This window comes from Pleurodeles waltl, chromosome 5, assembly GCF_031143425.1.
Source record: "Pleurodeles waltl isolate 20211129_DDA chromosome 5, aPleWal1.hap1.20221129, whole genome shotgun sequence".
NCBI lineage: Eukaryota > Metazoa > Chordata > Amphibia > Caudata > Salamandridae > Pleurodeles > Pleurodeles waltl.
Genome location: NC_090444.1, coordinates 1,201,784,389 through 1,201,797,027, shown reverse-complemented (window position 1 = coordinate 1,201,797,027; position 12,639 = coordinate 1,201,784,389). Strand labels below are relative to the sequence as shown.

General features: G+C 41.9%; 1 protein-coding gene across 1 annotated transcript in view; it reads right to left on the bottom strand.

Moving 5' to 3' along the window:
- LOC138297105 (uncharacterized) overlaps window positions 1-12,639 on the bottom strand; it is a 648,847-nt gene that overhangs the window by 529,409 nt on the left and 106,799 nt on the right. The window contains exons 11-13 of the mRNA XM_069236605.1: window positions 10,715-10,816; window positions 8,140-8,283; window positions 2,273-2,379 (exon numbers count right to left, since the gene is read on the bottom strand). Of these exons, the coding sequence (XP_069092706.1) occupies window positions 2,273-2,379; window positions 8,140-8,283; window positions 10,715-10,816 (353 nt within the window). The remainder of the gene's footprint in view (window positions 1-2,272; window positions 2,380-8,139; window positions 8,284-10,714; window positions 10,817-12,639) is intronic.

The window sequence follows — 12,639 nt, the reverse complement described above, 5'->3', positions numbered from 1 at the left end:
ATACCAAACCTAGCTAACTCAAATATCTTCTAGCCTACCATATCTAATCCACCATAGGTACCTGCCATCCCTAAACTACCATACCTAACAAAATAATATTTTATGGATGCCCTGAGGTGGTGGTTTTCTGTAAAAGGAGCAACTTATACCTATGGAAACTCTATATCTACTTAAAGTACTGCAGCCAGCTACAGAATGTTCTTATGTCTGACTCAACTGATCGCTAGTAAATGGCCTAAGACACTGCAGCGTGCATCAGAAATGTGCTGAATAAACTTTTTGAAGGAGATAAACTATTTGACTTTTGAGATTCGGGTCGGCAACAGTGTGCACGACCATTTCTTGACATTTGCATATTGACTTTCGAATCGGCAAGACGCACAATTCATTCCTTGCATTTAATTCTTGATAATCATTGTGCACGACCATTTCTTGGCATTTGCATGGTGGCATTCGAATCGGCAAGACGCTTGATTCATTTCTTGCATTTAACTCTTGATAATCATTGTGCGCGACCATTTCTTGGCATTTGGATGGTGGTATTCGAATCGGCAAGACTCTCGATTCATTTCTAGCATTTAACCCTTGATAATCATTGTGCGCTACCATTTCCTGGCATTTGCATGGTGGCATTCGAATCGGCAAGACGCGCGATTCATTTCCCGCATTCAAACCTCGATATTCAGATCGCTTACAGAGTGCGTGATCATTTCATGGCATTTGAATATTCTTGTTGGAATCGGGAAAACCCACGATTCATTCCCGCATTCAAATCTTGATGTTCAGATCGCTTACAGAGTGCGCGATCATTTCATGGCATTTGCATATTCTTGTTGGAATCGGCAAGAAGCGCGATTCATTCCCGCATTCAAACCTTGATGTTCAGATCGCTTACAGTGTGCGCAATCATTTCATGGCATTTGCATATACTTGTTGGAATCGACAGTGTGCGCGATTCATTTCCCGCATTTAATCCTAGGTGTTCATATCGCTTACAGTGTGCGCGATCATTTCATGGCAATTAAAACTTTGATGTGTATTGTTTCCTGAAGTGCACACAACTATCCAGGGCTTTTGAATTTTCTGCAAAGGTGTTAAAATTCAAGACGTTACATTATATGTGCATATTAAGGGCTTCATTCTGACCCTGGCGGTCCAAGACCGCCAGGGCCACGGACGACTGAAGCACCGCCAACAGGCTGGCGGTGCTTCATTGCCCATTCCGACCGGCTTTAAAACCGGGTCCGGCGGTTTCCCGCCAGATTTCCCACGGCTGGGCGAATCCTCCATGGCGGCGCTGCAAGCAGCGCCGCCATGGGGATTCTGACCCCCTTCCCGCCAGCCTGTTTCTGGCGGTTTTTACCGCCAGGAACAGGCTGGCGGGAACGGGTGTCCTGGGGCCCCTGGGGGCCCCTGCACTGCCCATGCCACTATCATGGGCAGTGCAGGGGCACCCTAACAGGGCCCCAGTATGCTTTTCACCGTCTGCCTAGCAGACAGTGAAAAGCGCGACGGGTGCAACTGCACCCGTCGCACACCTGCAACACCGCCGGCTCCATTCGGAGCCGGCTTCAGTGTTGCAGGCCTCTTTCCCGCTGGGCCGGCGGGCGCTATTTTGGCTAGCACCCGCCGGCCCAGCGGGAAAGTCAGAATGGCCCCAGCGGTCTTTCGACCGCGGAGCGGCCATATGGCGGTTCCAGCCAGGCGGGCGGCGATCGCCGCCCGCCGCAGTTGGAATGAGGGGCTAAGTCCTTAGTACAATTCCTATTGTTCTCCAGGGAATGTTAAGATTACTTTTTGTCCTCATGTAGAAAGACAATGTTTGTTCTGGAAACATAATTCTAGAAGGTTCTTACATTCCTAGACAGTATGCGACATTTCATGAAAAGTTCATATGAAAAGTTGTATTAACCATTCTTGATTCCTTCCCAGGTACCCAGACGTCTTGAGGCCTAGTTTTAGTCCTTTCTTAAGTTATCCATGGTTACAGTATGACAATGCTTAGAATCATAGTCTAGTGAAAAGCAATGTGATAAAATCTGGATATTGTGTGTTTAACCTTTTGCTTCCTGCAGGTCTCCTTCCCAGCTGTTCCCATCGTAATCCCCTTTTCCCCCACTTGGACTCTCTCAGGCTCTGTGATTTTTCCATCAGAGTTTTGGAGCTGTCTAGTGGTGGACATGTTGGAAACGTGCGCAGACCCTGAGGATCTGGTCTCCCTGACACATTCTAGCTACTTTTTTGCACTGAAAAATACATTTCTATAACTCACCCAGTTTCTTTTTTCTTCCTGGAAGACAAAGGACGTTTGTTGAAGTCAGTACTGTCTGTGACCTTAAAACCCTGCAGGACTGAAATATTCTCATCGCAATTTTCCCTCTGAAACAAAAGATGGAGACGAGAGACATATTTAGCACCCATATCTCTAAAAAGATCAAGTCATTTCTTAATTTGAGAGTTCTAAGCCTGAATGTCCAAAAATATTGGTCAGAGAGATATGGAAGTTAGGAGATACAGGTATCAGATTGTGTATACAAAGAAATCCAGTAAATCAATAAATATGTGTTGTATAAAGTTGCAAAGGGAAATAGCTACGTCGAAAATAAAAGACTGTAAGTGCAAGCACTGAGCGCTTCATAATTGTATGCATTCACTTAAAGGACATATTAACTCACACCAGAAACTGTACCAAAACGAAAGTCAACTTGAGGTTTAATACTCAATAAAAATGTCTCCCTTGAACAACTGACTGTACTATCACGGTGTGCTCATTGTGTGCCTCAATTCTCAGTTCATATATACCTGATGACCAGCACAATGAAACCTGCTCCAGAGCTGATGGAGCAGACTGTGAAGAACTGTTAACTTTGCGAGATACAATTCAGAGCATACCCTTCTGTGTCACAAACAACAATAGTAAGAAAGATCAAGTTACCAAGGTACTGGCTGGCAATCCACCTTGTTGGTACATATGACAGAGACAAGGTGGCCTGCGTCACAGTGATAAAAAGGAAAACTGCCACTATCCTAGGGCTTCCATCTAGCACTATGCATAGGGGAGACCATGCTTTACAAGATGATAATATTGGAAAGACACATATGCTCGAACAATGAGATTAATTGGAGACCGCAGTCCCAAGGGAAGACATTCTGGGGACCATAAGAAACCTCAAATCCACAAAAGGATCATGTTCACCTTTTAAAAATATTTGGATTACAACTCCTATGCATAACTACAAACTTGATCAGCTACACTGTGCACCTAAGAAAAATTACACACACTATTAAATAAGTAGTAGGCTCAGTCATTCTAAAAGCAGGTAAAGACCCATCCCTGTCTCACTCCTAATCAGTGACATTAAAACCTTCAGGAAGATCCTGGTGATCAGACTGTGCTGCATCTCATTTCATCTGGTACACCCAAACCAGTCAGGCCTCTTTTGCAAATGATAAGCAGGCAACAATAAATAGGTATTATTTTTGCCAACATCAATCATATAAAAAACAAAATCATATTAGATGGAAACAAAATCGGTACATGCCCACTGGAATTTACTGGTCCCGGCAATGACCCTTATTTTCCTATTCAGAGCTCAGACCCGATTAGAAGGTCAAAGATTAAAACTAACAATTTCCTCTCATAATCGATCTATATTTGAAGGGGCAAAAAGCAAGAGTGTCCACTATCACATTTGTTCTTTTCGCTTCCCATTGAACACTTAGCTCAAACAATGCAGACTCAGTGTGTGTTGGTCAACAAAAGTATATCTTATGATGTATGCTGAAAACATCAAAGTTCAAGTGGAGAGACTTGCAACAACACTCTCTCAGCACCACTGTGTGATCTAGAAATAGATCACCCAGTAACTAGGTTCAAGCTGTTTGTAACAAAAGCTTCCAACTGGATTCTAAGACTGCCACAACTGGATAAACTGTCCACGTCCTTCACTTTCCACTAGAATAAGCATGCAATTTAACCTAGGAATACCTATAGCACCAATGATTCAGACCGTCTTTGGTGCTACAACCCCATCGTTGCTCATCCCATTGAGAAAGACCTACAAAAATGCACATTACGTCACCATCATGAATATGGGAAATTGCAGTAATTCCAAATGAATGTACTGCTAAAGATTTTATATTGCTGCCCATGACGGCCCTTGAGTAAAACCAGGCTTTCTAAAATACCTACAGTACACACTTCAGGAGCTTTATCTACGTGGAAATCTACCCAGAACATACTTTTACCAATCAACTTCCCAATGAAAAAGGGAAGACTGGAAATTCCACACATCAAGTACTACCACACAGCAATCACTGCGCCTCTTAAGAAAAACATAATTCTGGCAGAGCTTTCCTGCAGCCCATAGCAGCCCAGAAATATGAACATAAGTATCACCTAGAACACATATTGGGGCAACAACCTTCTGTAGTCTCCCTTACATCACACTATCTCACCTGAGAGGAAAACTACATGCAACAGCACATCCTAATAAAGGCCTAAAGAATTTCGAGCACATCACTCGTACCTGATGGAACTAAATTGCATTTCATCCAAGTCTGCATCATCTTCAAGATAAGCTACATCATTTTCATGCGTCCAGGATTGGCACTCCTCCATACCGACAAGAGAAATCATCTACCTCAGGTAGACAGCACCATACCAGAAGCCAGGACATCACCAGACTAGAAACAAAAACTGCAAAACCAGGAACCCAGAAGAAATACTAACATTACAGTCAATATTAGATTTTACCCAACCAATGTAGGTCTGTGAATCCTGCTTAAGACCCACCACTTCAGAAAACATTACATCTCTTCACAATAGGATTCACCTCTCACAAACATCATGCTTCACTGTAAACTGTCCTGAATCATAACTCAGGGCTCACGCCCAGTTTCTCTCAACTCCCCATATTTCTCTCAAGCTAGACCTGTGCTCTACAAATACTTATACATATATACAACTCGTGAAACTTAAGCATACAATCAATAGAAATCCTAGCTAATCAAGTGCAAAATAATATTGCTGCACATGGAAGAAAGTGCCTTTTTATCAATTTGATCGCCAGACTTCAAGCAATTAAGCACGATTAGAGAGCCTTTGCAGAGTATCCAATCTACACTGCATTTGAGTCATAGTGTAACAAACCATGTGTGGTCACCATTGCTGACTTTTACCTTAGCTGGCTCCTAAGGGTAAATCTTATCACTCTAGATCTGAACAGGTTTCATACACTGCACCATCCACTATCTTCTCTCAATAGAGGACATTGCATAAACCTAACAAACAGCTAAACAGCATTCCTTGCTTTTGACCACTGAGTCAAGTTGGCTATGGGCAACAGATGCTCTCAAAAAATGTAAAACCTTGACAATATTTGCTATAGGATGAGCAGCAATGTGTTATGGTTGAAACAGTAATTGATGTGAACATTGCACTTCACTAGAAAAACCCCAGAGCTCCCCACTCAAAAAAGCCTGAGTTAATACTTAAATCACACTTTGTATATCTATGTCCTTCCTTTCCTTTGTTTTCTTTAATGGTCAATATTTGCATTTTGGATCTTTGCTGCCATGTGATCTGTAACATTACAGAGAGGGTTGGCAAGACTATTAGTAAATTGCTCAATTTGAGCTAATCGAGTCTGTAATTCCTCAATCCTGATTATTATGAGTCATATATTAATAAAAAATTAACCTTTTCAGCTGTTGGTTGCTGTTTTTGATAGTCAAAGTTAGCATAAGTATATATGCTATAGGCCAGAGGGCAAATGAGTCTTCAAAAGTCCTTTTACAGGGGAGCACTGTGTGAGGGAGGCAGTCTTGGGAAGTGATGAAGAAGCCGTTTCATCATGGCCATCCCATTCCGTCTGATCCATAAATTCACCACTCTTTGTGCAATAGCTCCCATGGTAACTGCTATACCAAAAGATCAGGGGGAGGCACATAAGCCAGATCTGAGAACTGAAATGAAAGTGACAGTTGAACCCACTGGTTTTTTGAAGATGGTGAACAGCTGGGAGAGAAATAGGAGTCACTTCTATTTTTTTCAGCAACCAAACACTGAAAAGAAATTCACAATCAGCCAGTGGTCTGCAGAGTCCCATAAATCTGGAGCAGCAGATGTCCCTGACAGCCCTAGTTATTGGGAGATAGGGCCTAGGGGCCAGAGCCTTCAGGTGCATGAGCGAAAGCCTCCAAAATATGCTTATTTTCCAGATATCAACATCTGGGAAAAAATATTTTGCTTGACCCTCTCCCCAGATTGCTTATTCTATGGAGTATGAAATCTAGGTCTGGCAGGCCTGAGCAGAAGCGGAATAGACTTTGACTCCTGGGGGAGGGTGCGGGGGAAACGGGGCCGCCGCATTTTACTGGAACTCAAATAGTATGGTAAAAGTAGGGTTTTATCTTCTTCCCCCACACCCTCACCCCAATTTTCTCTTGAGCATAGGACTTTGAGATGGTATTGCCTGTGATGTTACAAAGTAAGTAGATTCGGGTGAATGAGCTGAAGCTTCATTCCTATGCGAAGGCTGAAGATGAAAGGCTAGCTAGTTCAATTCCCTTAAAGAACTGAGCCCTGTTGCACTGTTTACAAGCAGCTATTTGGGATCCAGAAGATGCCCCCAGCATAGCAAGATAATTATGCAGAACATTCACAACACCATGTGTACTACATCAGTAACTCTCTTTGAGCTTATTGGATCAGCAAAAACTGATGAGTTACCTATATGTGCCCACAACATCTTATAGTACAGACTGTGCCTAGCATGGATTTCATCATTCATTTCACAGCTTGTCAGTTTGGAAAAACATGGGAGAGCTGCCCCCTTCTCCTGCTGCATGACTTTCAATATGGCATGTGAGGCCCAACAGCATTTGAGAGGAAGGCTTTACAGTCTTTGCTCAAAGGTGCCCCTGTTTCAACTTCTGAAAGCTAATTTATAGGGGAAACAACTCAAGGCTGCAAGGGATTCCTGGATGTCAGAAAGTGTTGCTCCACATATTCAGAGACTGTCTCAGGTTTAACATTTTAATGATTTCACTAGAAGTGGGGAAATGGAAATTAGAATCTGTTTGGCCATGTCCAGGTAAGTCACTGGGTTGACTTGCATCCCATCCAAGTGTTAGGAGAAAATCTCCAAGGCTCATCATGCATTCAGTATTAGTAAAAGCAACTTAAATGCAACTGGGCAGCACTCTGCCGGTAAGTTTAAAGCTTTGAATTTGTCTGCATTTGTTTTAATTCCCTCTACATTAGTAACTGAAGAAAGCAAGGAGGAAATAGCAAAGTCCGCAGTGAAAGGAACTCATCAAGAGTAGGATTACTCTACTGGGATATTTGTTATGCCCTCATGAATTTTCATTATTTTCTGTACAAAGAATGGTATGATATTTTATGCATTGTTATTAAGTCATAGATTTTTCATAGCATCTGGGATGGTTTGTTTGCTCATCATGCTAAATATGTTTCTAAAATCAATGGCCACCTTGTTGATGTGGTTGGCACAATAAGTCTCTTTTGCTCTCTTCAGTGCTCTGTATTATTTGCTCAGACAATTCTTTACAAAATCAAATTTACAATGTTTTGGGAACTTTGCAAAATCTGTATTGAGTTCCTCCATTTTGTCTTTCTGGAGGGAAACTCTTCATTGTACCATATTTAGACTTATGGCCTAATTTAGAGTTTGGCAGAGAGGGTTACTCCATCACAAATGTGAGGGATATCTAGTCCGCCATATTACAATCCCATTATAGCCTATGGAAATGGCAATATGGCGGATGAGATATGCATCACGTTTGTGACTGTATAACCTGTCCGCCAAAACTCTAAATCAGGCCCTTAGTCTCTTGGTTAAATATTTTCTTCTTTAGGGGGTGCACTTTATTTAGCATCTGCAATATGTTGCATTAAGAGAGTTCAAGGCAACAGCATAGTTTGAGCCATCCTGCCTGCTTTGGACGTTGTTGGTATGTTTTCTGAAAGCAGGTTTTATTTACACTAATGAGTTACCCGATACATGCAGGCGGGGTTGCTGTTGAATGCAAGAGTTGGGGTGGTGTAACAAATCTGACAGCTGGAACGTAATTAGAGAGTAGTTACACTGCAGGGTGCCACTAAGTCAAATTTACCTGTGATTCTACATATGAACTGTCATAGATCTGTGCCCAGATATGGTGGCTTGGGTGGCTTGATACACCTTTCACAGGAACAGGTTCCAGAACAGATGCAGCATGCTCCTGGAGGGCCTCCATCACTCGATCTGCACTTGAGACCTAATATATATATAGCAACAGGATTATTTCCATCATGAAGACACGATCATAAAATGGTGACTTCAATGCAACAGATAATACCAAAATATTACAGAGTGAGTGATAATCATGATAAGACAAAACTATACCAATATCTTCATACCTATTCACAAACTGCATTTTGTAGTATTTGAAGCAGTTCCACATTAGTAGTATGCCATACTCCAAAATACTTTCACTAGCCTTCATGTGGAGACCCCTGCCTCTCCTATCTTGTCTGTGCAGAGGTCTCCGCCACAAGTGTGATGATCTGCACACATGTAGTTCTACATTTTTGTAGTAAATGTGGGAAGGACAGGGAGTAGTGGCTGGAAAATGGGAAATACACCTAAAAGGGAGGGGTCCAGGAAGGGACAATGAGGTGTTTAGAGAGATACATGAAAATAAAAACATCCATGGACAAAACAGTAAGCCCTTTTTTTATTCTCAATCTACACTTCTAAAGTTACCACAGCCAAAAGGCAAAAAAAAACAATAGTAAACGTACTCCATTTCAGCCTCGGAGCAAGTCAAGAACCACACATGACCACTCACAGGTACCGTGACTCACGCCTCTAGAAAATAATGGTGGACGCCAATTAAAAAAACACTTTATAGGAAATAATGTTAACTAGATAAAATAATTTTGACTTTTAAAACAATATTTATATTTTGGTTACTGTTACAAAATACATAAATACATAATGTTATACCATTTAATAGTCCACATATTTTAAACTGAAAATTAAATTAAACTTTGCGTTCCATTTATAACCTTCAGTAGATTTTATTAGCTATTACATTTTTAAAAAATCTTCTGTAGAGATTTTTTGTAACTTTTGTAAAAAATGTATACATAAATTAATTACAAATATTTGAACTAATTAATGCACAATCAAGGTTAATGTGCAGTAACATTTGATTAGTTTTAGTTCATGAAAAAATGAAAATATTTTACATTAATATATTTCAATAAAATATTGTTAACATTTTGTTAATATTTTTATAATCATTTTAAATTTCCTCTATACTTTCCCATGGGGAGACCCCTGTACTGGGGGGCAGAAGTCTCTGCCTATTTGTGAAAAATTACGAGTGATAACTTTACACCCTGGTATAGGAGACTTGGCGAGGAGAAGGAGACATAAGTCTACACCTCAGGGTAACTTTAAATTCACAATGGTGAATAGTAAAAAAGTATAGTAAACATAAATGTGACTAAATCTACTTGTGTAGGATTAACTTTGTAAATAGGGACTGAGACAGTGACGTTAATGATGTGTACACCATATAAACTCTTTCTATTTGTGTTTTTTCAAATTCATATGCATTGCTCCTTCTGAATGAAACTTCTCCAATAGGGCATTAGTGGAATTGCATAAAGTGGTCCCTTTTGTCCCATTAGAAAAGGCTTTTTAGCCATGAGCAAGGCATTTCTCAATTGCTTTAAGGTATAATGCTGGCTAATGTCAGAGCAACAAATGTAACACAACGTGCCAGCTACTTCTAAAGCATAGCATAGCATCTATTCCATGACTTGTGGCACAGCGCCCAGTCATGTCATGATTATTAAGCACAGCAAAACATTGAAATCAATTATCCATTTACTGTATTCCCAGATATAGTGGAAAGGGAATTTGATGGAAGGGGGTAATATGGAGCCACTCCCACATTATTTCACGGATATTCATCTTTAATGTGCACGATGGTCGAATCTGGCTTGTATCAGAGGCCCTAGCAATGATACTGTGTCTCGATTTTGTGGTTGCCACATGAGTACGGGCACTAGTGGGTGTAAATGGCACTGGGTGTTTGACCAACCAGACTTTCCTAGTAGACACACACTTATCTCTATTTTCAAACTCATGAGATTAAAAATTCTCGCTGTGCAGGGTGCTCTCTTAGATTTCTGGGTGTCCAATTGTAGAATCGGTTACCTTTACAGATGTGATAAATAACAAATTGTATGATCTTTGGAAACCTATAACTTACATATTCTTTCTAAACTACTGACGTATAACCGCTTCGGATCCTTCTCATTATTAGTAGTTTTTTAACGTTTGCTGATGAATGTAGCATTTTAGAAGAACAAAATCAAATCAGATCAATTCGAATTTAGGATCCAAGCATCAAAATGATCAGGTGAGATTTGGTTTCATGTTAGCCTCCAACCTGTAGCTCATGGGTTATTTGTGTAGCCAACACAATGTGGCCTTGGTCATCAACAACCACAAATTAGGTCAATGCCACAAAAGTGTCTTAGTGCGTAACAAGTATCTGATACAAGGCACATTTTTGGATGCAGAGTAGTCCCCAGCTCTGTTTTGGGGGAGGGATAACAATAATTTTGCTGATTAAACACATTTAATTGCAATTAAAACATTTCAATTACAAATGTTTTTGTTTGTTTGACCTTGATAGCCTCTGATTGAATCCGCAATAACTCATCTACTTTTTTGTGTTGCTTCAGTTTTGTCATGAGTTTCTGTTGCCAGGGATCGCGCTTGGGTTTGACCTGTGAGACAAAATCCAAACACACTGGTGAGAACAAGGAAGCAAAGCCATGATATGGATAATCATTTAACAAAAAAAAATACTATCTTGTGGAAATTCATATGTATTGCAAATATCAAGAACAGTACATCACATAATGCTCGTATAAAAACCATGTTTTGAAGGAATGGCATATAATGCCACATATTTGGTCAAATCTACCTTTTGTTACAGGTTCATGGAATCAAAGAATCCCAATGCCCTGAAAGCACTTTTGAGTACCAAGTTTCTGGTATGCTAAACGGTTCAGTGAAAATGCAATGCCAGAGGCAGTAGGTCACAACTTGCATACCCAAAAAGTGAGACATATTGGCTTTGCCAATGCTTGTGGTATATATGAAAAAGACACACAGATGAGAAAGATGGAGTGCTAGCAAACCTAAAAATCTAATGGAAATTGTATCTTATGGACATGCATTCTTATTAGCCTATCCCCTGTGGCTAAATGGAAATGTAAAGTGGAGGGGGTATAGGACTCCCATCCCCAAGCCTCCTTCAGCCCCAGGGGATGGGGTCAGAGGTGGGTGCCGAGTTGCCCATCCAGGGCCCCACAAACCACATGTTGGGAGCAGCAGGGGGAGCCCCAGGGCTCCAGCGGCTCCATCTGGCTCCCAGCATAGTGCGCAAGCCAGCATTGCACCCGCCCAGAGGGAGTAGCTATGTATGCTTGCTCCCTCTGGGCACAGTAATGTCTGTTTTCCTGCCTGCAAGAGTGTGGGCAGGGAAAAAGAAGTCTGCTCCCAACCAGCTAGAGCCTGTTTAAATCTTCCACCAGGTGGGAGAAGAACTGCTTTCCTTGTTCACGCTGCCGCAGGCAGGGAAGGCATACTTGCTCCCGCCTGGCCAGAGATTTAAAAATGCTCCTCTCAGGTAGGAGCAAACATGTTTCCTGACTGCGCTGGTGTGGGCAGGGATACTACTGCATCTCAGAGGGCGGCTCCCCAAAATACAGCAACTGAGCCGGCCCTGGGGGTCCTCAGGGTGTTTTAAGACTAAGGGAGGAGGGTCACTCGGCCCCATCCCTATTTTTAAGCATCTGGCCCTGGGGAATGGGTCCACTGGACCTAATAAGGTTCAGGGAAGAGGGGCACAGACCCCCTCCCCTTTTCTTCCTAAACTTAGCCTCGGGGGATAATGTGTTGGGGCTGCCATCAGCTCAGGGAGGAGGCCACAATTAAGATACGTGTATCATGGGATGGGGTCCCTGGGGCCCAAAATGGGCTTGAGGAGGAGGCCCTAACCACGCCCCCTCCACCAATGCTTTTTAAAAGATGGCAGCCCGTAGCATCACAGAAAAAACACCCAATTCTTTTTTAATTTTGGCCCTGGGACCCACCCACCCCCTACAGGGCCTTGGGGGGGACAACGTATCCCTACCCTGCCCCCTTTTATTAGTTTTTTAATAGTTCGACACACACTGGAGCAAATTGGCCCAAGCGAAAAAAAGCTCCCTGGGCCAATCAGCAACACTTTATTTCTTACAAATTGTTCTGGGGGGGCTCTCACGAGTATCCATTGGTCCCCAACCATCCAGATATACAAATATTTTTGGAGCTTAATAACTCAAAAACAGATTACACCAAATCAGAAAAAGTATGGTTTCCGGACAAAGATCTAGCTTCCTGCCAAATCTGGTGTAATTCCATTCTGCAGTGTGTGCGGCAGTACTTCCTAAAAAAGTCTATGGAAAATGCATGGGGATTCGTGTTTTGGGGGCCCCTTTCTTCTCAGATCCTGCTTGATGGATCATTCTAAACCTTTCCATGCTCAAACTAGGCAAGCAAT